Source organism: Bos indicus, chromosome 10 (assembly GCF_029378745.1).
Source record: "Bos indicus isolate NIAB-ARS_2022 breed Sahiwal x Tharparkar chromosome 10, NIAB-ARS_B.indTharparkar_mat_pri_1.0, whole genome shotgun sequence".
Taxonomy (NCBI): domain Eukaryota; kingdom Metazoa; phylum Chordata; class Mammalia; order Artiodactyla; family Bovidae; genus Bos; species Bos indicus.
Window position 1 is genome coordinate 5,758,476 of NC_091769.1, and position 26,803 is coordinate 5,785,278.

The 26,803-nt window shown below is 44.3% G+C and overlaps 1 protein-coding gene and 1 non-coding gene across 3 annotated transcripts; one reads left to right on the forward strand and one right to left on the reverse strand.

Annotated features, from left to right (window-relative positions):
* The first annotated feature begins 11,844 nt into the window (after positions 1–11,844).
* On the forward strand, positions 11,845–15,999 carry DRD1 (dopamine receptor D1). Of its 2 annotated transcripts, none has more exons than XM_019967896.2 (2): positions 11,845–12,342; positions 12,437–15,999. In XM_019967896.2, the coding sequence occupies exon 2, from the start codon at positions 12,941–12,943 to the stop codon at positions 14,279–14,281; it is 1,341 nt and encodes a 446-aa protein (XP_019823455.1). In that variant the 5' UTR covers positions 11,845–12,342; positions 12,437–12,940; the 3' UTR covers positions 14,282–15,999. The 2 variants fall into 2 exon arrangements, with proteins under 2 accessions (XP_019823455.1, XP_070652948.1); XM_070796847.1 differs by having other exon boundaries at positions 11,845–12,031.
* A 4,407-nt stretch (positions 16,000–20,406) lies between these two features.
* TRNAW-CCA (transfer RNA tryptophan (anticodon CCA)) lies at positions 20,407–20,479 on the reverse strand. Its single transcript has one exon. It is a non-coding gene; the product is annotated as a tRNA-Trp (tRNA).
* Positions 20,480–26,803: the final 6,324 nt, after the last annotated feature.

The following is a 26,803-nucleotide window of genomic DNA, read 5'->3' on the forward strand; positions in this document are numbered from 1 at the left end:
CAAGTAACATATAATACTTGCTACCATATCCAGTAGCGTCAGGTGGGAACATGGGAAGAGCAGTGAAAGGTTCTGCTCATCCCATTTCACAAGGTATCTGTGAAGATGAGAGACACATAACCTATGACTTAACAACTCAGGAAGACATATGCTGGGACGATGATTGGGAAGCTGGTTGCACTAACCGAATGAGAGATATTGAGACCTGGAATAGAATAGTAGTTTTGGAAAGAAAGAAAAGGGAGTCTCCATGAATCTCAGAAGAATAAAAAGGTGGGGATATGATTTTAAAGGTAGGAAAAAGCAAGTAAAGACCTCAGGTAATGTGTCGAGTCCCACTGTTGTACCTGGGGGAGTCAGATGTCTTTCACCAAGAGAAGAATCACAAGAGGAACAGAACAGAGGAAGATGGGGACACAGTTATGATGGCCTGGTGGGGATTCTGAGTAAGCAGTTGGTGACGCAGTAGTTCCAGAGAAGTAGGGGCTAGAACCTGAAGCCACACAGCTCATGGGTGGTGTGGAGAGGAAACCTTTTCACAAGGATCCCAGGATTCTGTCTGCAAGAGTGTTGACCATGCTCCTCCATGTTCCCTATGTCTTCCAAATTGGAGCCACTGAGCTATGTGGGGGCTTCTGCCTCTAGTTTCTCTATTCCATGAACACAAGTCCTGCTAGTTATTCTTGAGATCCACCCCGAAGCCTCTAAATCAAAGCATATTGATTGACCTTAAAATTGCTCAGGTTTCCAAAGCAGGGGTGGGCCCTCTTCTTTATATTTCTTCCATCTTCCAACTTCCTCTTTCATCATTCCCCACCCCCTCTCCCATTGCCATCACATCACATATACTGTGTTCTCTTTCTCAAACATACCTTTCCCTCACTTCATCTGGATTTTTTCCTTTCTTTCTTTTAAGAGCAGATCAAATGTTGCCTCCTCTGGGGAGTCTCCCCTGGTCCCTCTATGTACCTTCCCGAAGCTGGAAAAGCTGCTTTGACTCTTTGGTGTGTGTGTGCTTCCTCAGCTGTGTCCAACTCTTTGCAATTGCATGGACTGCAGCCCACCAGGCTCATTTGTCCATGGAATTTTCCAGACAAGAATACTGGAGTGGGTTGCCATTTCATACTCGTGAATTCTTTTGTGAATTGAGGGATGCTCTCTGGAGTCCTCTAATCATGCATTGTCCCATAGGCCCAACAGACAAATTAGCTTCTTTTGAGTCTTCACAGAGCGTTGATTTACAAAAGCCTGCTTCGGCATTTTCTCTGCAAAGCCTCTCCCTTGGGCCTTGTATTTTCTGTAAATGGCCTAAAGAAGACTCTTTAAGGTGACTTAAATAGATTCTGTATTTACATAGTATAAACAACTTTTCTGAATAAGCCCATCTTTTATCTTAGCTTAGATTATGGTTTGTCAGTAAGAACATCCTTTCTTTCAACAAAGTTGAAACTCAGGGCAATTTGTTATAAAAAGCTGGGCATGATTTAGTGCAGGAATATTAATGCTACGAGGACAGGGGTGTTTTCTTTGTATGGTGCTGTGGCCTCAGCATCTAGTAAGGCACCTGGCCAATAACAGGTACTCAATAAATATTTACAGAACGCATGATGCCATTTGTTACCATTCCATTTCTTCTCAGAGAACTGACTCTGTCCACAACCCCAGAAGGCCAGACTGGGCCAAACTGACTCCAAGTATCTCTCAAAACTGAGGGAATTAGATGGGGGAAGAGGGAGAACACTGGAGTCATAACACAGGTGGGCCAGGGCTAGATCTGGTGCTTGTGGCAGCCCAGAGCCATGGGCCAGGAGCAGTTTGGAGGTGCAAAGAAAACCAGAAGAAAATCAGTATTGTTGTACTAATCTTTGTTTCCAATCCCAATTTCCTTTGTTGGCTTAGATTCCTTTGCCTTTTTTAGACTTAAAATTTTAAAAGCTGAGATTTCTATTTCCAGACAGGAGTAATAGAGACTGGATAGATCCTCCTATCTGAAGCAAGCAATAAATTGGGCAGAATGTATGAAACAATGGTTTTTAAGATATGGGATACCATACAATAAAGGATGGTGATCCTTCAGAGATGGGAACCAAATGAAGTGAGACTTATAGCTGTCCCAGCTTATTGACTCAAGAGAATTTCCAGGTCATGGTGAGGGGAAGGGTAGCACAGATGGAGTCTGGTGGACTCCTAGATTGAAGAGACATCATTTAGAGTCCGGGGACATCAAGGCAGCTGGAGATCACAGAATAAAGTACTGCAAAGAGAGACCTGGAGAGACAGACAGACAGGGAACTCCAGAGGCCTTTAGCATCCCTTAGAGTATTTGGAGAAGGCAATGGCAACCCACTCCAGTACTCTTGCCTGGAAAATCCCATGGACGGAGGAGCCTGGTGGGCTGCAGTCCATGGGGTCGCTAACAGTTGGACACGACTGAGCAACTTCACTTTACTTTCACTTTCATGCATTGGGGAAGGAAATGGCAACCCACTCCAGTATTCTTGCCTGGAGAATCTCAGGGACAGGGGAGCCTGGTGGGCTGCCGTCTATGAGGTCGCACAGAGTCGGACACGACTGAAGTGACTTAGCAGTAGCAGAGTATTCACAGGAAACTCATCAGTGCAGTAAGTCCCCTACATATGAACCATTAAGTAGAAAACTTTCAAAAATGTAAATGTGTGTTTGCATGTCCAGTCATGTAAGGCATGAATGAAAGTGCAGCTTGCCCTCCATCTCCTATTGCTGACAATCCTTCAGTCTTGCCATCTCCACCTCCCCTCCCTCCTCCAGTCAGTAATTCTTCTTGCCTGTTCACTTGATGCCAGCCCTTGTATGCCAGCTGTTTTACCATGTTGTTGTTGCTCAGTCATGTCTGACTCTTTGCAACCTCAGGGACTGCAACATGCTGGGCCTCCCTGTCCCTCACCATCTCCCAAAGTTTGCCCGAGTTCATGTCCATTGAATCGGTGATGCCATCTAGCCATCTCATTCTCTGACACCCTTTTTTCCTTCTGCCCTCAATCTTTCCCAGCATCAGGGACTTTTCCAATGAGCCCTCTGTTCACATCAGATGACCAAAATACTGAAGCTTCAGCATCAGCGTTAATTCTTCCAATGAGTATTCAGGGTTGATTTCCCTGAAGATTGACTGGTTTGATCTTGCTGTCCAAGGGACTCTCAGGAGTCTTCTCCAGCACTACAGTTTGAAAGCATCAATTCTTTGGTGCTCTACTTTCTTTACAGTCCAGCTCTCACAACTGTACCTGACCACTGGGAAGGCCATAGCCTTGATGATACAGACCTTTGTCGGTAGAGTAATGTCACTGTTTTTCAACAGACTTTCTAGGTTTGTTATCGCTTTCCTGCCAAGAAGCAATTGTCTTCTGATTTCATGTCTGCAGCCACCATCCACAGTGATTTTAGAGCTCAAGAAGAGGAAATCTGTCACTACTTCCACCTTTTCCCCTTCTATTTGCCATGAAATAATGGGGCTGGATGCCATGATCTTAGTTTTTTTTTTTTTTTTTTTTTTAATATTTAGTTTTAAGTTGGCTCTTTCACTCTCCTCCTTCACCCTCATGAAGAGGCTCTTTAGTTCCTCTTCACTTTCTGCCATCAGAGTGGTATCATCCACATATCTAAGGTTGTTGATGTTTCTCCTGCCTATCTTGATTTAAGCTTGTAACTCATCCAGCCCAGCATTTCTCATGATGTGCTCAGCCTATAGGTTAAACAGGGCTGCAGCGGACTGCTCAATTCTTTCTCAATTTTGAACCAATCAGCTGTTCCGTAAGGTTCTAATTGTTGCTTCTTGACCTGCATACAGGTTTCACAGAAACAGGTTAGATGTTCTGGTATTCCCATCTCTTTAAGAGCTTTCCATAGTTTGTTATGATCCACACAGTCAAAGGCTTTAGCACAGTCAATGGAAGAGAGGTAGATGTTTTTCTGGAATTCCCTTGCTTTCTTTATGATCCAGTGAATGTTGGCAACTTGATTTCTGGTTCCTCTTCTTTTCCTAAACCCAGCTTGGACATACTTTTCAAGGTTCTGTACTATAAGATTAAAAACGTTTTCTTGTGTATTATTTTTGTGGAAAGTATTACAAACCTATTCCAGTATGGTACTATATAACCAATAGTGTTAGTTGGGTACCTAGGCTAAGTACTTTGGACTTATGAGCAAATTGGACTTACTAACAAGCTCTCAAAATGGAACTTGTTTGTATGTAGAGAATTTACTGTATATGATGTGAGGATATGGGAGTGTGGAGATTATATTACAGGGAACTCACACAGGACCAGGAACAAGGTTTGTTGCCACCAACCAGATTGGAAAACCTCATAACTCACACGGCACTGGAGAGAGCACACAGGAGAATCTTGCCCCAGTCAAGGAAGACAATTAGTCCCAGACTAAACACTGCTCTCGTTCAACCTAAACAGACCACCACAAAAGCCATACCTGAAAAGATCACACTGTTTTTAAGAAATTTAAATGTGTTCTAAAAACGAAATTCAAGAATATTTGTAGGAATATAGAAAGATCCAGTACCCCAAAGATAAAATTCACAGTGTATGGAATCCAGTCAAAAGTTGCTAAGCATGAAAAGAACTGGAAAAGTGAAACTCATAATAAGAAGTAAAAGCAATCAGTTGAACTGATGCAGAGATTGGAATTAGTGAAGAGGAACAGTAAAACACTTATTATAAATATATGTCATACATTCAGAATGTTAAGTAGAGACATAGAAGATGTAAAAAAGACACAAAAAGAACTTCAAGAGAAGAAAGCTACAAATGATGAGATGGAAAATTCATATATGGGATTAAGAACAGATTAGACAGTGAAAAATAAATATATTAGTGAACTCAAAATATAGCAACAGAAAATGTTCAAAATGAAAATGCAGAGAAAAGAGAGTAAATAAAATAGAATAAGCATCAGTGAGCCGTAGGCCAATCCCAAGCAGTCTAACACACATATGATTGAAGAACCTGAAACAAAGGGGAAACAGATAAAAATTTGAAAAATTAAGGGCCAAAATTTTCCAAATTTGACAAAAACTATAAACCCACACACCTTTAAATTGATCAAAATCAATAATAAAGGAAAAAAATCTTAAAAGTAGGCAGGGGAAAAAAGATATGTTCCATACGGAAGGACAAAGGTGAAGCTGACATCAGATGTCTCACTGAAAACAATGCAAATAAAACAACAGTGGACCAACCTTTTAAAGCACAAAAAGGAAAAACCTGTCAACCCAGAATCCTCTCCCTAGCAGGCCATCTTTCAGAAATGAAGGCAAAAGAAAGACGTTTCAGGGATATAGAAGTTGAAAGAATCAATCCCAGAAGATCTGTGTAGTAAGAAAAGTTAAAGTTCATCCTTCAATCAGAAAGATGACACCAGATGAAACTATGGATCTAGTTTCAGAAGAATGAAGAGCATCAGAAGAGACATATATGTTCAGTTCAGTTCAGTTCAGTAGCTCAGTCATGTCGGACTCTTCACGAGGCCTCCCTGTCCATCACTAACTCCCGGAGTTCACCCAAACTCATGTGTGTTGAGTCGGTGATGCCATCCAGCCATCTCATCCTCTGTCGTCCCCTTCTCCTCCTGCCCCCAATCCCTACCAGCACCAGAGTCTTTTCCATTGAGTCAACTCTTCTCATGAGGTGGCCAAAGTACTGGAGTTTCAGCTTTAGCATCAGTCCTTCCAAAGAACACCCAGGACTGATCTCCTTTACGATGGACTGGTTGGATCTCCTTGCAGTCCAAGGGACTCTCAAAAGTCTTCTCCAACATCACAGTTCAGAAGCATCAATTCTTTGGCACTCAGCTTTCTTCACAGTCCAACTCTCACATCCATACATAACCACTGGAAAAACCATAGCCTTGACTAGACAGACCTTTGTTGGCAAAGTAATGTCTCTGCTTTTGAATATGCTATCTAGGTTGGTCATAACTTTCCTTCCATGGAGTAAGCGTCTTTTAATTTCATGGCTGCATCACTATGCCATAAATACATAATAGTTCTTTCCTATTTAATATCTTTATAAGATGACTGACTATTTAAAATTTATTTTATTGAAGTATAGTTGACTTACAATATTGTGTTAATTCTGCTGTACAGCAAAGGGATTCAGTTATATGTGTGGATGTACATTCTTTTTCACTATAGTTTATCACTGCTGCTGCTGCTAAGTTGCTTTAATGGTGTCTGAATCTGTGCGACCCCATAGACGGCAGCCCACCTGGCTCCCCCATCCCTGGGATTCTCCAGGCAAGAACACTGGAGTGGGTTGCCATTTCCTTCTCCAGTGTATGAAGGTGAAAAGTGAAAGTGAAGTTGCTCAGTCGTGTCCAACTCTTCGTGACCCCATGGACTGCAGCCCACCAGGCTCCTCCGTCCATGGGATTTTCCAGGCAAGAGTACTGGAGTGGCAGTTTATCCCAGGATACTAATATAGTTCCCAGTGCTATACAGTGAAGTGTTGCTGTTTATCCATTCTATATATAACAGTTCGTTTTTGCTAACCCTGAACTTCCAATCCCCACCTCCTAACCGTCCTGGCAACCACAAGTCTTTTCTCTCTTATCTGTGAGTCTGTTTCTGTTGCATAGATAAGGTCATTTGTGTCATACTTTACATTATGTTAAAATGATATCATATGATATTTGTCTTTCTCTATCTGACTTACTTAAATTAGTATGATAATCTCTAGGTCCATCCATGTTGCTGTAAATGGTATTATTTTATTCTTTTTCATGACTAAGTAGTGTCCTTTGGGTATTTATATATCACATCTTCTTTATCCATTCATCTGTCAGTGGACATTTAGGTTGGTTCCATGTCTTGGATATTGTTAACAGTGCTGCCGATAATTGACTATTTAAAGAAAAATTACAGTGATGTATTCTGGGATTTATATCATTATAGAAGTAAAATATATGACAAAACAACACAAAGATTGAAAGGAAAGACATAGAAAAATACTATTGTGAATTTCTTAACTATACAAACAATGGTGCATTTCACTTGAAGACAGTCTATGAAAAAGATGTATAAGACATAACATGTCTTTCACAGATCTATAAAATATCATACATATGTCTGATAGAAGGTATATATAGGCGTACTGCAGTGCTACCGTGGGTCTATTTCCAGACCACCACAATTAAGTGAATATCACAAATAAAATGTGTCACACAAATTTTTTGATTTCCCAGTACATACACAGTTGTGTTTTACACTATACTGTAGTCTACCAAGTGTGCAATAGCATTATATATTAAAAAGCACTGTACATACCTTAAGAAAATACTTGATTGCTAAAAAATGGTAACCATCACCTGAGCTTTCAGCAAGTTGTAGCAGGAACACCAAAGCTCACTGATCACCATAACAAATATAAATTAATGAAAAACTTTGAAATGTTATAAGAATTGCCAAAATGTGACAGAAACACACAAAGCGATCAAGCACTGTTGGAAAAAGGGCACTGACAGATTTGCTCAGAGTTGCCACAGATCCTCAATTTGTAAAACACACAATATCTGTGAAACACAGTAAAACCGTATGTCTGTAACTACATCTTATACATCGTCTCATGTATATGATGTGAACCCTAAAGCATGAAAATAGCACGAAAATATCAAAACAAAGGATTATAGACAATAAGGCAATGAAGGAGATAAAAAGAAATCATAAAAACGACTCAGGGAAGCCTACAGAAGTCAGACAACAGAGAGCAAAGGCAACCAAGAAAGACCCAACAGTAACACACACACAGTATGTGAGATGGACTACCTCGCAACCTCCACCCAACGTGGTACTTGTGGATTGAAAATTTTTAATAGTGTTGATTTTTGAATCATATAATAAGCTATAGGAGAAGAAATTTCAACATGGGATCAGGAATTTTCAGAGAAGTTGTATTTATGATGTAAAACAAGCATTCTAGCTATTTAGTCAAGGTCAGCCAACCTTTATCTCTTCTCACTAACATTATAAGCAATCACTTTAGGGTATTAAATTAGCTAATATCCTATTAGCTAATCTAAGTTAAATTAAATATAAATTAAATATTAAATTTAAATTAAATTAAATATAATTTAAATATCCTATTAGCTAATTTAAATTAACTAAATTAGCTAATATCCTAAAGCCTCCCAAATATTTCATTTGTTATACTTGACAGATCAGTTGTTTTATTTAGTCTTTTATGAGCTTAAGCTCCCCTATGATAGCGTGCCTTCTGCATTCATTTACTTTTACAAGTGCCAAATAAAAATTTATTGAAAAGCAACATTTTAACTTCCCCCTCCCTGCAGTGCATAAATCATGGTAGTGCTTAAAAGACATGCCAATTTGGGAAACAAAGGTGCTTTTGTGCTGAGGTTTACATTCCCGGCACGATCTAATGCTAATACCTGCTTGCATTTATATTCAGTTCCTGATGTTTGTGGGGGAGATTTTTATAGAACAAAACGGAAGATTTTGTTTCACCTTGGCTTCGGGAGAGAAAACATGGGGGAAAAAAACCCAAACCTGATCCCTGTGTTGGAAGATCCTCCCAAGAGAAGGGAATGGCTACCCACTCCAATATTCTTGCCTGGAGAATTCCGAGGACAGAGGAGACGGGCGGGCTACAGTCCATGGGGTCACAAAGAGTCAGACACGACCGAGCAACTAACATGCTCACTTTCTAGCCAAACTGTAAGTTCCTCTGAAATTCACACTCTCTGCAAAGTGGAAAAAACCCTGAGATTTAAGTTACACTTTCCTTTCTCCTGCTCCATTAGCAATGATGTTCAAAAATCAATAACCTACGTTTGCCAGAAAGAGACCTCAGGAGTCCGTCTTGGAATTGTAAGAAATTGTCCAACTCTTTCGTTTTTTGGGTGACAGGAAACAAAATTATCCCGTTAGGTATTCACAGAGTCTTCCCTCCTCTAGCTGCATTCCTGAGTCTTTTCGGGGCAGGGAGTATATGTTATGGGTAAGGAGAAAATTGGAGGTCCAGACAGTAAAAATGGCAGAAGTTTTCTCTTAGAAGATATACTTCTCAAGCTGTACAATACGTAGATTTGATAACCTAGACTTTTCAGGTGAATGTGTTGAGAGAAAAAGACACAGGTCAGTGTGGGATAGCTTGGAAAGAATTTAGGGAATTTTTCAAGCAAAGAAAAGAAAGCTTTGTGTGTGTGTGTGGTTGTTGTTGAGCAGCTGCTGAGCTTGAGAGAAAGAGGATATGAAGTGTGATGTGAAAGTCATTTCCCTCCAACGGAGGTTTTGGTTCATATTTAAATTTCAGTTCAAATACTTTTCAGCTGTTGAACTGTTGTTTCATTGAATGTGACGCCACTGGATATCAGACTGGTTGCCACTGGGCTCTGATCTAAAGAGCAGTGGGAAGTGCCAGGGTTATTGACTCTGGGAGGTTTGGACGCTGGGTGTATTTCTCAGGGGAATCACTAGAAATTTACACCTCACACTGGCCTTGTCCTGACCTCCAGGCCCTGTTACTTTTATCTTGTAGCGTGTTCTCATGGAGTTTCTTCTCAGATGAAAAATCCCGGGTCAACTCCTTCCTCCAGTTCAATCCTGTTCATGCGTGCTCAGTCACTACAATCTGCCTTTTATTCTCCAGAAAAGGATTCCCCGCTTCCTGCCTTTAAGGTTATTGCTGAATTTTCCCTACCTGTGTGTTTCTGGGTAATCGCAGTGGAAACACTCCAGGGTGGGTGGGCAGAATGTGGGGAGTTCATGGGTAGAATGTTCAGGCTGACATGGCTATCTTCAACCAGAAGCATATCCTTTCACTTGTTAGGAAAAGGGAGAGAAAGATGCAATACAGCCAGGAAGTTTGGGGAATGACTACTTTAAGGAAAATGGTCTGGAAGTATTATGCTAAGCATGGCTTTAAGACTCTGCAAGCATGTGGTTCTTTGGGCAGGTTTGTGGCAAAGCTTGCATCTGTGACCATGACTCATGCCCCATGTCCCACTGTGTGGGACAGTAAAGGTGAGGATGGGAGAACAGCTGGGTATGGGAGCGAAGGAGGGTCTGCTGTCTGTAATGCGGTTCTTTCATTGAAAACCAAGGTGCAGCTTGTACTGGCTAATTGAATGGAATTATTATTTAGAGTCAGGGTTTTTACCAAGAAAATTGTGGCTTTCAATGTGGGGTGAGGTTCTCAGCGAAATAAGACTATAGATTTTCTAATGAGCCCCCAGGGGTTCCTACCAGGAAAGGGAACTGACTGGGTCCTAGGCTCCGTGCCAAGCCCTCAACAAACATCATCTCCTTGAATATTTAGAACAAACCTTTTATGCCGTCACTATTTTATAGAGGAAGAAAGCAAGCTCGGAGAGGGGAGAGGGCATATATGACCGGCGGTGGCAGGGTAGGGACAGGAAGCCAGGCAGTCTGACATGGAAACTACTCGCTTATCTTCCCTACTCTTAGGAAGGCACAGCAAGGCACTGCGATGTCACCATTTACATAAAGGTAATTTCTGCCTTTTAGTTGTGAAGTCTGTTCCCTGAGATTTTGTCCAGGACAGCAGGGGAGGGGCTCAGAGGCAGTCATCTCCAGGCTCCCTTGCTTCCATCCTGTCCTTTCCTTAAATAAGCTTTGTGGGTAATTATGTAGTTTGTGGAATCCCAGACTAGACTCAGAGTTCCCAGAAGGCAGTGATGTGTAGGTGAAAATAACACGAAGGTGGGAGTCAGGCAGCTGGCACACCCTCAGCAACCCTGTAACTTTGGGTACATTTTTGAACCCGATTTTCCACTTGGGCAGAATGGAGATGAGGAAGTTTAAGAGGAGGGATATTTTTTTTTAAGGGGTGGGCGACATATAGCGTGTGTCTGGGACCCAGAGTCTGTTCAGTAAATGCCAGATCTCTCTGGTTTACTCTTTGGGAGAAGAGCTTGCATCTTGCTTATCCTGTTGCTCTTGGTACCTGCAGTAAGCGCTCTGGAAAATATTGTACATTGGCTCAAGGAATGAAGTGCCAGCAAAAGAAAATTTTCACCCTTGTCAGTTTTTAGGGATTTAAAGCAGAGAACTCCACCCCCTTTCCCAGGTTCTGGCAGTCATGGTCGAGGAAGTGTGGGTCCAGGCGCGGCGAGGCTGGGGTCTGAGAGGGCGCAGTCGGGGCGCTGGAAGCCAAAACGGCCGGCAGAGGGCGCCCCGGGCCCGCTGAAAGCGTGGCGCTGGGCTTGCAGCGCTCGCCGAGCGCCGGGCAAAGGCTGCAGTCCGGCGTTGACCACAGCCGTGGACGCGCGCGCTACCCAAGCTGGGCGCCAGGTGAGCGCCCTCGGGGCGCAGTGGAGCGCACCCGCCCAGGCGCGCTCCTGCGCGGAGCCCTCCCGGCGACCGGTGAGTACAGGCGCTCGCGGGGCACGTTTCATCCCAGTTGAGGGGCCCTCGGAGGCAGCGCCTGTCGGAGCCGGGCTGTTCTGGAGGTTGATGTGCGTGGAAGAGTGAGCCGGCTCCCAGCTTGCGTTTGGTCATGAGAAGGGCATGGGGTTGACCCCCGCAGGCGCTGGATGGCGCGCGGAGCTTTGCTTCCTGGAGACTCGGGCTTGCTTGAGGCTTTCACTTAGGGGTCTTTTCTCACGGGCCCCTGTCCCGGTGCCGTCCTGGGTTCCGGGGGCCCGGGGTTTGGCGAGGTAACCCGGGACGGGCAAGCACTCAGCTGGGCTCCCCCCACCCCTTTCGCCCGCGGCACCAGCCGGGCGAACCACGTGCGGCTGTCGCCCGCAACTCTTGCCTGTCAAGCGAGGCCCGCCTCCGGGGCAGGGGAGGGGACGCGGGGGCGGGGTGGGCTGTGCCCCGAGGGAATCCGGCCGGCCCGGGCGCCCTCCGGTACAAGCTCGGCTCTCTCTGCCTCGTGTGCCCACGGGCTCTCGGGAGGAAGCGGGCAGTTACGCGGGAAGGCGCAGGGCTCATCCCCGAGGGGCCAGAGGCAGCTCGAGGGGTGCCCGGGCGCTCGGCCCCGGGAGAAAGGTAGCTGCCCAGGTGAGTAGTACTGGGGGTGCCCTCTCTCCGAGAGCCTGGAAGCCCTTTCCCGGGGTCTCGTCCGCTTTGAACCGCCTCCAGCCATTCGAGGCAGTGGGGGGCAACGCCAGCTCTCTGTAGACCTGGCCCGGGATCCTTGTCCCAAACCTGCTCCTGCGATTTTTGCGCATCGGTCACGGAACCCAAGCTGCGCGCGCAGGGCAGGACTCAGGCGCGCCTCCTGGGTGCCCTGGCGCGGCATCGCCTCCGAAGACTGCTCTCCGAGCTCCAGGAGCTCCCGGGGGCTTGGAGAGAGACAACCCCAAGGCAAGGTAGGTGGCTCAGAGGGAGCTGGGTTGGGCTTGACAGTGAAGATGCGATCTGCTCCTTTCGGCAAACGACCTTTGCTTTCTCTTTGCTTTCTAGGGCTTTAGGGGAGCTGCTGCAGAGCCCGGGGCTTGGAGGAGAGGGGCATGTATTTTAAGCTGCGCCTCAGAGGGGAGAATTGTCTGTCACCACCAGAGAGGCCACAGACCCGGAATGTGACGACAGTTGACTAGCTCGGTAGAGGCCTGAGAGTCTCTGGCTTGACAGCTTAGAATATGCTAAATAACCAGGGCTTTCCAGGAGGCATTGAAGGGTCATCTTGTCCCCACGACAGTGACCTGGAGCAAGGAAGTCAGAAGACAGTTGTAGAGAGCAAGAGGGACCTTCCAAGGGGCTGACTCGGACTGCCATGGGCAGGCTCCTGCCACTCGGTTGTTGCAGCCGTCTGGTGGAATGCTGGTGAGGACCTCCACCCAGGAGAGCAAGTGGGGCTGGGCAAGGGGCTGCGTGGCCCGTGAGGACTCCTGCAGGTCTGACCGATCCCCAATCCCTGCTTAGGAACTTGGGGGTGTCCGAGCCCCCTCTGTGCTCACCCTCAGGAAGATGAGGACTCTCAACACGTCTACCATGGAAGGCACCGGGCTGGTGGCGGAGAGGGACTTCTCCTTCCGCATTCTCACAGCCTGTTTCCTGTCGCTGCTTATCCTATCCACCCTCCTGGGGAACACGCTGGTCTGTGCCGCCGTGATCAGGTTCCGCCACCTGCGATCCAAGGTGACCAACTTCTTCGTCATCTCCTTGGCTGTATCGGATCTCTTGGTGGCCGTCTTGGTCATGCCCTGGAAAGCAGTGGCCGAGATCGCTGGCTTCTGGCCCTTCGGGTCCTTCTGTAACATCTGGGTGGCCTTTGACATCATGTGCTCCACCGCATCCATCCTCAATCTCTGTGTGATCAGTGTGGACAGGTATTGGGCCATCTCTAGCCCCTTCCGGTATGAGAGGAAGATGACCCCCAAGGCAGCCTTCATTCTGATCAGTGTGGCATGGACTTTGTCGGTTCTTATCTCCTTCATCCCCGTGCAGCTCAGCTGGCACAAGGCGAAACCCACAGGTCCCTCTGAGGGAAATGCCACTTCCCTGGGCAAGACCATCAACAACTGTGACTCCAGCTTGAGCAGGACATATGCCATTTCATCCTCTCTAATAAGCTTTTACATCCCTGTGGCCATCATGATTGTCACCTACACCAGGATCTACAGGATCGCCCAGAAACAAATACGGCGTATCTCAGCCTTGGAGAGGGCAGCAGTCCATGCCAAGAACTGCCAGACCACTACAGGTAATGGAAACCCCATGGAGTGTTCTCAACCAGAAAGCTCCTTTAAGATGTCCTTCAAAAGAGAGACTAAAGTTCTGAAGACTCTGTCGGTGATCATGGGGGTGTTCGTGTGCTGCTGGCTCCCTTTCTTCATCTTGAACTGCATGGTGCCCTTCTGTGGGTCTGGAGAGACCAAGCCCTTCTGCATCGATTCCATCACCTTTGACGTGTTTGTGTGGTTTGGGTGGGCTAATTCCTCCTTGAACCCCATCATTTATGCCTTTAATGCTGATTTTCGGAAGGCATTTTCCACCCTCTTAGGATGCTACAGGCTTTGCCCGACGACGAATAATGCCATAGAGACGGTTAGCATCAATAACAATGGGGCTGTGGTGTTTTCCAGCCATCACGAGCCTCGGGGTTCCATCTCCAAGGACTGCAATGTGGTGTATCTGATCCCACACGCTGTGGGCTCCTCTGAGGGCCTGAAGAAGGAGGAGGCGGTGGGAATAGCCAAGCCCTTGGAGAAGCTGTCCCCAGCCCTGTCTGTCATTTTGGACTATGACACTGACGTCTCTCTTGAGAAGATCCAGCCCATCACACAAAACGGGCAGCACCCGACCTGAGCCCTGGGGCGAATCCTGCCAGTCACGCTCGTCCCAAAAGCTGCAAGAGTTTTCTCTGAGGCTCGTGGTGAGAAAACTAAGGCGTGCTGAGACTCGAGATGTCGGGCGAGCTCTCCCCTGCTGCTTCCCCTCAACACACAGCTATCTACACTTTAATCTGCGTTCCAGTGTGTTTTCTGTGGTGTTCATAGTGAATCAGGAGGGACACAGGTGAAGCGAATGTTCACAAGGGACCTGTCTTTGGCTCCAAAGTTATTTTTAGAAACTGATTCTTAGGACTTTAAAATAGGGCAAAGAATCAACAATGAACAGCTTCGCTTTAAAATTGAAGCTTTCCAGGAAGGAAATGAGAAGGGTTGAGTTTGCTGTGTACAAACAGGTGCTAACACTGGTCCAAGCAAAGTTTTCAGATTGTAAAGGTAGGTGCATGCCTTTATAAATTATTCCTAAAAAAAAAAAAAAAAATTGAGCCTTACAGTAGGAATGGGACTTTTTTTCTCCCAGAATTGATGCTTAGTTGATATTGGTCTTATTTATTTATTGTATTATATGGATATTTTAAATTTATTATATTAAATCTATATTTATCATATTTAATAGAATGAGTTATCTGAGATCTTAAAATAGCATTTTGTTCATTTGACTAGCACTTTATAAGCCAATGAAACAAACACAGACTCTCTGAGAGCCTAAATGCTCATTTGTAACTTCCAGAAACGCAGCAAAGACGAACAGAAAATGAAGCTGTGACTGTTCCTTAAAATTTATTGGCACAGCTAAATAGGAGATGAGAATTGACAAATGCTGTGATAGCTTTATTCTCCTAAAAAGATTTTGAAAGATTTTAAAAAAGCATAGCCACTCTTGTGTTCAAAATTTTTTATGTGACAAAGACTTTCCCAGCAGAATGATTTGCAGTTCTGTAAATATCTGAAATAAAAGTCAGCTGAAGAAGAATCCAACTCGAAATTTATATTAGGTGGCAATAAAAAGTATATGCCATTGTGTATTTATGTAAAATAATTGGCCCTTTTTGTCTTTGCTCATATCCTGTGTCAGATAGCTTTTCTGAACCAGATAAATGACTGCCCTGGTTAGAGATGTGCAGTGAAGACAGTGAGTGTCCTTAACTCGTGTGTCACAAGAGTCTCACCCAGGGGCAAAGGTCAAGTCCTTCCTCTCCGTCTTACCAGCCAAGCTGCTCAGTGGGGCTATTTTGGTAATGCTTTAATCTGAACTTAGAATTGATTTCTTTTAAAAAGTCTAACTGTTAATGGTATAAAACTAGCAGATAGTGCCTCGTTATCATCCTTGAGTAAGACACTTCTGTTGGCGGAAAAAACAGGAGCCCCTTTCTCCTTTCGTGTTAAGCACCCTAAAGCCATCAGCATCTCTTTTGACAAATGCTAGCCCTTTCTCTGTGCTTTGGCATCAAGTTCCTGTGTCATCACCTGGATTGTAAAAAGTATTCTGAGTCTCTGTTGCCAGATACTAATTCGTGTGGGGCATTTCAAGAGAATTTTTTGGAAATGTTTACAAAGTATTCTTGTGGATAAGTAATTGACTCAACATTCAGATGTAGTGGGTAACAAGGAAGATATCTACTGAAAACTATCTCCTGCATCAGGTCTGTGTTATTTATGCATTGTGAATGTTTTCTTAATTTTACTGCCTGTATGCTTTCTTACATATAATAAAATTATTTTGTGAACTCAAAACCACCCTGAATGTTGCATTTGTACTACAGTAGTTAAGTGAGTTTTAAACACTAGAATATTTCAGATCTACACATAAGAAAACTTGGGCATTTTCAAGGATATGTTGCTTTTCTTTTTCTTTTTAGTGGTAGTCTCCTCTTATGTGTGGCATGTGTTACCTTTGGATACTTAAACAGAAAGTTGCTTTGGGCTATAAACTTTTCCTTCTGTCTCAAAAACATTCTCCCCCCTCCCCCCACCAAAAATTAAAAAAAAAAAAATACACTTCCTTCTTTGCTCAAGGAATTACTCTCCTTTTCATTTTACAGATTTAAAAGACTTTTAAAATCTCTATTTTTACTTTCTAAGAGTCTAGAGATTTTAAATAACATAAAAATTACAGAAAAGACTGGCTTGTTCTGTGTGGTCATGGACCTGTGACTTAATGGCAACCACTGTATGACTAGTATTTGTTTTAAGAGTACAATATAAGAATTTCTTTCTGGAGAAAATATACAGACTGTGATACTGGGCTTATTTAAAAGTCTTACACAAAACTTCCATTGATCCTGCTAAACCTGCTTAGATCATGTACTAACCTGGCTTTTTTTTTTTTTTCCTCTTAATCCCAAAGGAAAATGATTGAACAGCAGGTGATGTAAAAATTAAGGATTAAGTTTATAATTTGAACATCACACAACAGATGGTGTCTTTTTAAATTCCATATTTGCCTTTCCTAGGCTTTGGCAGATAATGAACACATCTAGAATGAACTCACTCAAAGCATGATGCCTTTTCGTTCTGCTTCCTAACTTTCTGCACATCTTGATTCTTTGCAGCTTAATTTTGCTGTTTTGTAATTAGTAGTCCAGCAACATGAGCTGTGATGCCCGGGGTTGTTGTTGTCCAACCAATGAAACACGGCACAAAAGCTTTCACTGTGTATTTCATTGGCAGAATGAAAAATAAAGACTATTAAATACTCGTAAAATTTAGGACACTGTGGATGAGGCTGTACTTTGGGTTTCTGGCGTGTGGGATGAATGGAGGGTATCTTATGAAATGTTCATTTGACAGACAAAATATTTCAGAGAATTTAATTTACAACCATAAAAGCAAATTTAAAATACGTCATTTTATTTCATTTAACTATCCTGATGAGCCTTCATAATACTAGATACATGTAAGACACTTTAGCAAGACAGAGACAGTTTAAAGAGGTGTTCTTTTTCCTTTCCATCTAAGAAGATGCCTTTCCTGTTCAGATAAATACAGAGCTTTTACTGGCAATAGAATAACAAGAAGTCTTAAGGAAGGGACACTGAGCCCTGGGCTCCAATTGGCAGATTTGGAGTTTATGCAGGAAAGTTGTTGATTTTCTTGGGATCTAAGTAAGTCATGGTCTCTGAGTCTCAGTTGTCTTGATCCATTAAATGGGAAGAACAAAACCTCTACATTAACTTCTTCAGTGGAGGAGGTCATCTAAATAGCAAACCTGATAAATAGTCCAGTCTCAAGGACTTCCTGAACGCTGCACTCTCTGGCGGCTCCATCATGATTTCCCCCAGGCCTACACAGACACATCTCAGCTTGATTCTTCTACAGGTCAGGAGCCAGTCCACATGTGGGGGCCTGGAACGCAAAAAGCCCGGGCTTTGTTTTGGATAGACGTGGGTTCACATTGCAGCTGCCACTTTCAAACTGTGAGAGAGTAAGCAAAGGACTGTACCTCTCTGAGCCTGTTTGGCTATTTGAGAAATGGAATTAAACACACAGATTCTTGTGAGGGTTGAAATGATGCTCGTGTTTTATAAGGGTCCTGAGGTCTGAAATCTTAGGCTCACCGCATCTTTGTAGGATCTCTGCTTGGAAGGGATTGATGACAATATTTATTGTATTCCTAATAATGGAGCTGCTATGCATTTGAATTTTTGCATGTTTGCTAAAGCAAATGGAAATACCTTTCAGAGTGCATGTGGTTTGGGATTCTCCCATTCTCTTTTGCTGTGGTTATCTGGTATTGCTGAAGCAAGTAGCTTTTTATATCAGCATGGTTAAGACAATTGCCTTAATTTTTTCCCACTAGATAGCTACTAAATAAACCTGTCCCTGGTGTTTTAGTTTATGAAATCTACTTAACCCTGCACAGTTTGCTTCAGGAATGATGACTTGATGGCTGGCCAGCTCTGGGCTGTTAAAACTGGGACGTATCGCACTGCTTGATCTGGTTACTGTGGTCATTTGAAGGAACTAACCCCGTGGATCATAAAACTGTAGCATTACGTAGATTAGGTGCACCTCTGTGGGTTTCTTTGCGATTTCCTGGATATAAACATGACATACTCAACCTGTCTCTTGTTTTGGAGGATTGAGGGGATGGCAAGCATTACCGCACCGAGAACCCCTCTAAGACCTTGTTACCAGGCCAATCTGGTCCTGTTGCCTTCTGTCATGTTAAGTAACCACCATGTAATGCACAGAATTAAAAAAAGCAGCATTTGGACTTGAGTCTGTTACATCATTCAAGATTTGGGAGTTGTAATTTAAATAGTATTAGAAGCTCAAAGAGTAATCTCTGGTTTAAAAGGGTTTAACTTTTTAATCACTAGGAGAAAATGGACAGAACCAGTTAAAATTTTTCTCATGCTCATAGAATATATATTCTACCAGCTCTCAGACCAGGTAAATGCTTTCAGTCGTTGAAGAGGCTCTTCCCTGAGCTATGTTCATAGAAAGGAGCCTATCTAGGAGCTATGCCAGCAAAGTGAGAACTAGAGGGACTGAATTGTAGGGCAGAGTTTTCAATTTCACTAAGTAATTTTTAAAAGATAAGTAGTTTTGATAAACTACCTTATAACCCTTGAAAGTAAGTTTTTTCATCTCTACAATATGTGGGTTAGAAGAGGTGATTTCTAAGATTTTTTTCTGGCTTGACAATATTAGATCTGTTACCGGTAAAATAGGAATATGATAGATTTTCCAAGTCTGTTCTCTTTGCTGCTGCTGCTAAGTCACTTCAGTCGTGTCCGACTCTGTGCGACCCCATAGACCGCAGCCCACCAGGCTCCCCCATCCTTGGGATTCTCCAGGCAAGAACACTGGAGTGGGGTGCCATTGCTTTCTCCAATGCATGAAAGTGAAAAGTCAAAGTAAAGTCGATCAGTGGTGTCTGACCCTCAGTGACCCCATGGACTGCAGCCCACCAGCCTCTTCCGTCCATGGGATTTTCCAGGCAAGAGTACTGGAGTGGGGGTGCCATTGCCTTCTCTGGTTCTCTTTGCTGCTAGAAAGCTAACAAAGTGATAATTCCAAAATGCCAATATTAGCTCATGCCCTTCTTAACATTCTTCAGTGACTCCCAGTTACTTTCAGGAAAAACAGACAAACCCTGGTGGTCTCTGCCACTCCCACTAGTACTATCTCTACAGACATTCGGAACTTCTTACAGCTTGTGGAGTGTACAAAGTCCTTTCTTGTCTTTACGCTTTGCACACGCCGTGCCCTCTTGCCTGGAACACCCTTCCCTGTTTCCTTTGTTTGCCTGCTCCTACTTATCTTTTAAGATTCAGTAGGGCATAATTAGGGCTTCCTTGGTCTCTCGGTGGTAAAGAATCTGCCTGCTAATGCAGGAGATGTGGGCTCTATTCTTGGGTTGAGAAGATCCCCTGGAGAAGGAAATGGCAACCCCACTCCAGGGTTCTTGCCTGGGAAATTCCATGGACAGAGGAGCCTGGCAGGCTACAGTCCATGGAGTCGAAAAGGAGACACGACTTAGCACTAAACAACAACAGGACTTAATTGCAGAAGGCCTTCTTTCTTCCTTCTTCTATTCTCCTTCTTATTTCTTTTGAAGGGTTTGCCATACTGTAATGAAATAATCTCCTTACTTCTCTCTTTCCCTAGGTTATGTGTCTCTTGAGAGCAAAACCCGCCTTCGTTTCCCTTTCTCCATATATTCCTATGAAGAAGCAAATGGCAACCCACTCTAGTTTCTTGCCTGGAGAATCCCATGGACAGAGAAGCCTGGTGGGCTATAGTTCACAGGGTCACAAAGAATTGGACACGACTGAAGTGACTTTAGCACGCATATATTCCTGAGCATCCAGCACACTGCTTGTCTTACAGGAATTGCTCGTTAACCTTTGTTGAATGAATGAAAGCATGAGCAAGTCAAAACAGGGGATGCTGGAACCATAGTTTCAGTGAAGTTTATTTCTGCAGTGCTTGGTGTATGTGTGCAGGTCTGCAAGGCTCGTTCTAGCATGTTTGGGTAGAACCCCGTGAGATCTCAGGGGCCTACAGTTCCCTGAGGTCTGACTCGTTGTATAGAGGTCATTGCATACACTGTCCACTGTCCCTCCATTTCTTTCTTTTTTTTTTTTTTTAATTTGGCTGTGATGGGTCTTAGTTGCAGCATAAGGGATCAAATTCCCTGACCAGGGATCGAACCTGGGCTCCCTGCATTGGAAGCCTGGAGTCTTAACCACTGGACCATCAGGGAAGACCCCTCATTCTTATGTGTGCTGATGTATATAATCAGTGACGTTTGCAATCAATAAAGTTTGTGAGCACTTTCTGTGATTCAAGTCATGTGTCTGCTGCTGCGGCTGCTGCTAAGTCGCTTCAGTCGTGTCTGACTCTTAGCGGCCCCATGGACTGCAGCCCACCAGGCTCCTCCGTCCATGGGATTTTCCAGGCAAGAGTACTGCAGTGGGGTGCCATTGCCTTCTCCGGTGTTTGATGCTGGAAATAATCAGATAGCATCCCAGTGTTTGAGGAGCTTGAAGTAGAGATAGGTATGTAAATAAACCATCACCAAAGAATGTTTTAAAAATAAGATATAAGAAGAAGGAAAATGATGATGCTAACAGCAGGCGATGCCAGGTGATGTCAGTAGGACCATTCTTCTGAGCCCCTGGGCATCGTACCATGTGTATCCTTTTATTATCTGATTCCACCTTCACACTCACCCTGTGAGGTGGGTGCCATCATCAACACCCCCATTTTACAGATGAAAATAATGAAGATTCAGAAAGGACCTGTGCTGTGTCCTGAGTCATACAGCTGGTAAATGATGCAGTAGGTTTAAATCTAGAGCTGTCGGACTTTAAAGCTTATTCTTTTGATCAGGAACCCATTCTGTTTACCAGGAACCAGGCCTAACCAAACAATTTCTTGTTAAGTGGGCTCCCACATCACCTCACATACTGGTGGATTAAAAAATACTTTTTATTATCATTCACATTTTAAATCATGTACAAAAAATAGAGAGGATTGTATATAAACCCTGGGTACCCATCTTCTTACCCACATTAGAACATGAGCAAGACTAAGGTTGGTGGTCTGAATAAAGCACAAGGTTGAAGTCAAGAGGCCCTTTCAATTTTAACACTGTCATCCTGTGGAGTTCAAAGATAACAGAATGAGGAGATGGCCTATTCAAAGGTCAAAGCGCTCCTCGTTTGGCCATCAGTTTGATCAGGGCACCCTTATGCAGTTTGGTTCAGCAAACATTCATCTATGCCTGGCTGGTCCTCCGTGCTGCTTTGGGAGAGGAGTGGCGGTGAGGGATGAGACAACAGGGCGGGGCGGGGAAAATGCTCGGCGAGGGAAGTGCTGCTGGGAGGGCATTGGGATGGGCAGAGTTGGAAAGGACATGGTGTTGGAGCTGGGCTAGAGGGATGGACAGAGCTTGGGCAGCCACAGGCAGGGAGTGAGAATGCCCGAGGCTGGAACTCCAGTACCTGCAAAACGTAGGTCTGAGGAGTGGGCACTGTGTGGTCTTCTAGATACAGGACTTGGAATAGAGATGAATTGAAACTCACTAGAAAATTTGATCCAAATGAGGCCCCTTAGGCTGTCAAAGTAATTGCTTTGGGACGCTCTCCATGTTCTGAGGGCACGTTCAGCACATGAGTGACTAGCCAGACCGTCAGATGAAAGTGGCTCGTCCCTCCCCTCCTCATACCCTCCCTGCAGCCTTGCTCACTTCTTGTGTGTTAGTCACGCAGTTGTGTCCAAATGTTTGCGACCCCATGGACTGTAGTTCACCAGGCTCCTCTGTGCATGGGATTCTGCAGGCAAGAGTACTGCAGTGGGTTGCCATTACCTTCTCCAGGGGATCTTCCCGAATCCCAGTCTCCCGCACTGCAGGCAGATTCTTTACTGTCTGAGCCATCTGCTCTCAAATAGGCTCTGCTGACACCCCTTTTCTCTCTTTCCACCTGGGACTCCCTCCCTCCTGTCTTCATCTGTTTGGGCCTTATCTCAGGTGTCAGCCTCTGCGGAGCCTTTCTGTGGCCCTTCCTCCCCCAGGCTGGCAGCCCACTGCAGGGCATGCATCCTGTGGGTGCTGTCTGTGTCCCTGTTTCTCACGGGAGCTCCTGGAGGCACAGAATGGATCCTTTTCTACACTCTCCTTCCAGTGCCCAGCGTAGCCTGGCACACAGACGTACCCAAGTGGATATATTTTTAAATGAGTGGTTCAGTTCAGTTCAGTCACCCAGTCGTGTTCGACTGTTTGTGACCCCACGGACTGCAGCACTCCAGGCTTCCCTGTCCATCACCAACTCCCGGAGCTTACTCAAACTCATGTCCATCAAGTCAGTGATACCATCCAACCATCTCATCCTCTGTCGTCCCCTTCTCCTCCTGCCTTCAATCTTTCAGGGTCTTTTCCAATGAGTCAGCTGTTCGCATCCGGTGGCCAAAGTATCAGAGTTTCAGCTTCAGCATCAGTCCTTCCAATGAGTATTCAGGACTGATTTCCTTTAGGATGGACTGGTTGGATCTCCTTGCTGTCCAAGGGTGAATTAATCATTTTATGAAAATGAATACTGCTTACACACATACCTTAATTTTCACCGTGGGGTTGACTCTGCTGAAGTTGCAAAGGCTGATCTCTGCTAAGTTCAGTTTCTCCAGTACTGATACAATCGCAGGAAAGTAATTGGAAGGGGATTTAAATGGCAAGCTAGGGCTGTCTCTCTTATCGCTGGTGAGTGATCAACCCTTTCACACGAGAGAGAGAGGAAATGTCAACCAAATGTCACCAGCCCATTCTGAGATTATCTAGCCGCATGCATGCTGTTTTGAGGCTGAGTTTTTAGGTCAGATGTATTTAGCATTATAAACATGTTGACTGTAATTAAGATAATGTCCAACCCCATTTGTAGGATGCTGGTTTAACACACTCTGCTGTTGGTTGCTAAACTAGGGGGAAGGAGGGAGCTCCATTCTAATTCTGCCCAAAGAGCTGCTGGTTTTTTCCTTGTTTGATGGTGTGGTTGCCATAAAACAGCGTGTTCCTGACTGTTTTAAGGGAGGATTAAAGGCGGTCCACTCTGAGAGGGGATCCAGGGCAAGAAGGCAACAGTCTGTTTAAATAGCCTCGTTGTAATACTTTCAAGGCAAAAGTAAATTGTCATGCCATTTTTAGACAGCATCCATTGCACCCGTGTTGAAATTAAAGCTCATTTGCTTCTCATGGGATCATGCAACTTAGAATGTCATGCTTGGATGTGGCCGTGTCAAAGAATAGCAGCAGAACCTCTAGGTTAGGGGAGGGAAATAGCCAGTCTCCTGCCCTGCTCACAGGAATGTAACTGACATGACATTGAAGAGAAATTTGATAGAAACAGCCAGCTTTAAATGGTACATACAGTTTGACCCAGCAGTTCCACTTCTAGGAATCTGGCTTATGTATATCCTCACCTGTGTTCTCAGAGATGCCTGTGTAAAGGCTGCAGCCTTGCTTTAAAAGCCAGCTAAGTGAAACGAGTAACTCAAGTGTAGGAGGTCCATGGGAGGTGGTAGTGAAAAAGAAAGGTGAGCCCGTGTGCACTATTATGAAAAGATATTCATGAAGTCAAAAGGCAAGTTAAAAAAATCATATGGACCACATGATCTCTTTTGTTTAAAACAGTTTAAGGAGTATATATTTACATTTAAAAAAAGATGTAGAAAAATGCCTACCTACCTGGAAACAGCAGTGTCTCTGGGGAGAGCAAGGGGGAGGAGGGTTTCACTCTTTCCTTTTTTATGTTTCTTGGTTTTTACAAGAAGCTTGTGCTTATGTATATCACATATATAAGTAAAATATATTTTTTTTAAAAAGCATGCTGAACCAGGGGTGAGGAAAGTAGAATTTTAGTTGCAGCCGCTGGGTGTGTCCTTGGGAGAAGGAGCCGTCATTGAATACTGTGCTCACGTTCCACTGATGGTCAGTCGAAGCCTGGTCTGGTTGGCGCTGACAGGTCAGTGGGTGTGCCTCCCACAGAGCCCCTCTCCTTCCCTCAGGGCAGGCCCTTCCTCCACCCTATAGGGGTCTTAGTTTCGCACAACAAGGGTCCTTTCAGAGTCCATGCTTGAAATAATTTTGTTGGCCAAAATCATGCCATTTAGAGAATCATAGCCTGTGTGGTCTTTTGATGTCTCAAGCACTTTCTCTGTTCTGCTTTTGAGAAATGATGGAAAGTACTCATGGTGGGGTCCTTGGGGACCTCAGGATTGGGGGGTCACTGGTGAGTGCCCCTCTGAAGTCCTCTTTTCAAGAAACAACTCCCTATCCCTAACCCTATCTGGGAGTTGTCTCTTGAGAAGAGGACTTCAGAGGGGCACTCACCAGTGACCCCCCAACCCTGAGGTCCCCAAGGACCCCACCATGAGTACTTTCCATCATCTGGCAGAGAAGGCAATGACACCCGACTTCAGTATTCTTGCCTGGAAAATCCCATGGATGGAGGAGCCTGGTGGGCTGTAGTCCATGGGTCGCTAAGAGTAGGACACGACTGAGCGGCTTCACTTTCCCTTTTCACTTTCATGCATTGGAGAAGGAAATGGCAACCCACTCCAGTGTTCTTGCCTGGAGAATCCCAGGGATGGGGGAGCCTGGTGGGCTGCTGTCTATGGGGTTGCACAGAGTCGGACACGACTGAAGCAACTTAGCAGCCACAGCAGCAGCAGGGATCTGGACTATTTTAAAATCTTTACGAATCCTACATACTCTTACTTGCTACCAAGGGAGCTCTTTCAGATATGTATGTCCCAATGCACATCATATCAAGCATATTAGAATGCTCTCACATCCTCCTTAAATATAATTTTATTGCTATAAAAATAGATTTTTAAAAGCCTTGAGATTGCCTGTAGTTTCAATTTTGCAGTTACTTGGTCATAATTTGGAACTGATGCACCATCCCCCTCTGGCCTCAAACATTTGGGGGTGTTTTTGAAAATCTCAGAGCCCTAGGGACCTCTAGTCCTCCACTCTGAACAAGCTACAGTCAGAATTTTCAAGTTTTGAGAGCAGAAATGCCATGTCTATTCGGCACAACAAGAGAGGAGGCTGCTGCCATTTGCTCTGTTGAAATCTCTCTTGTTCTCTAGCTAGGTGGTTACTGCTTAAATGTTTAAGGGCCTCTGCTACGACAGTGATACAAAGCACTTTGGATTATTTCGAAACTGAAAAACACCCTAGCATTTATTCTTAGGTTTAACCTTTTGGGAAGTTTTAAAATTCTATTTTTTCTCATCATTGACATAGATATTAAATGTTTTAGTGATAGATATCTTTATGTTAAATGCTCCCACAGGCTCATTTTAGATGTTCCCAGAGAATAGATCTGAAGGTTTCAGGTGGTAAATGCATAGTGTGAGGATAAAAGCATTGACAGCTGGACTGAAGGAAAAGACAGGCCTTCATATTTGATCTTTCATTCTATAAGGAAGAAGAAATTTGAGTGAAAAGGCTTGGATCCTACAACCTATAGGAAATTAGAACATAGAGTCAAGGCAGAAGGGAAGCTGATACCCTATACTGGTCAGGGAGAGTGGCTGAAGGTCCCATGAGGATTGAGGTTGTTAAATTAGGCCAGTAAGTTAATTCAGACACAACTTGTATAGGAAAGAGTCTTTGGGGATCTGATCAGACGATCAGTTTGTGTGAAAGGGTGATTGCTCTGGGAGAGACCAAAGTCATATCACATGACTTCCACTCAGCTTCCCTCTGGCTTCACAGTAAAGAGTAGTGAGGAGAAGGTAGTTAGCATTATTTCTCTGGTTTATCACCTTGACAGTTATTAAACTACAATGTGTATTTGACAGGGATTCCACATTCAATAGAGGAGAGAGGGGTGAAGGAGGGAGGGGAGATGGAGGAGGAGGGGCGAGCTGGAAGTTTATCTAGAAATTAAGTGCTGGCATCTCACTGTTTTAAAACAAAAGTTTTACTTTAGAAGAGTTTTAGATTTACAGAGAAATTCTAAAGATAGAACAGAGTTCTTATATCCCTGCACCCAGTTCCCTCTATTACATTAGTATGATCACAATGAACCATGGTTAATGAACGCATGTTGGCATATTTGTACTTACTAGGAAAGTGATGAGAAACCAAGACAGTGCGTTGAAAGCAGAGACATTACTCTGCCGACAAAGGTCTGTATTGTCAAGGCTATGGTCTTCCCAGTGGTGACATATGGTTGTGAGAGCTGGACTGTAAAGAAGGCAGAACACAAAAGAATTGATGCTTTTGAACTATGGTGTTGGAGAAGACTCTGGAGAGTCCCTTGGACTGCAAGGAGATCCAACCAGTCCATTCTGAAGGAGATCAGCCCTGGGATTTCTTTGGAAGGACTGATGTTGAAGCTGAAACTCCAATACTTTGGCCACCTCATGTGAAGAGCTGACTCATTGGAAAAGACCCTGATGCTGGGAGGGATTGGGGGCAGGAGAAGAAGGGAATGACAGAGGATGAGATGGCTAGATGGCATCACTGACTCAATGGACATGAATTTGAGTGAACTCTGGGAGTTGGTGATGGACAGGG

Coding starts and splice junctions, on each gene's coding strand:
- DRD1 (XM_019967896.2), top strand. CDS start 12,941: ATGAGGACTCTCAACACGTCTACCATGGAAGGCACCGGGCTGGTGGCG.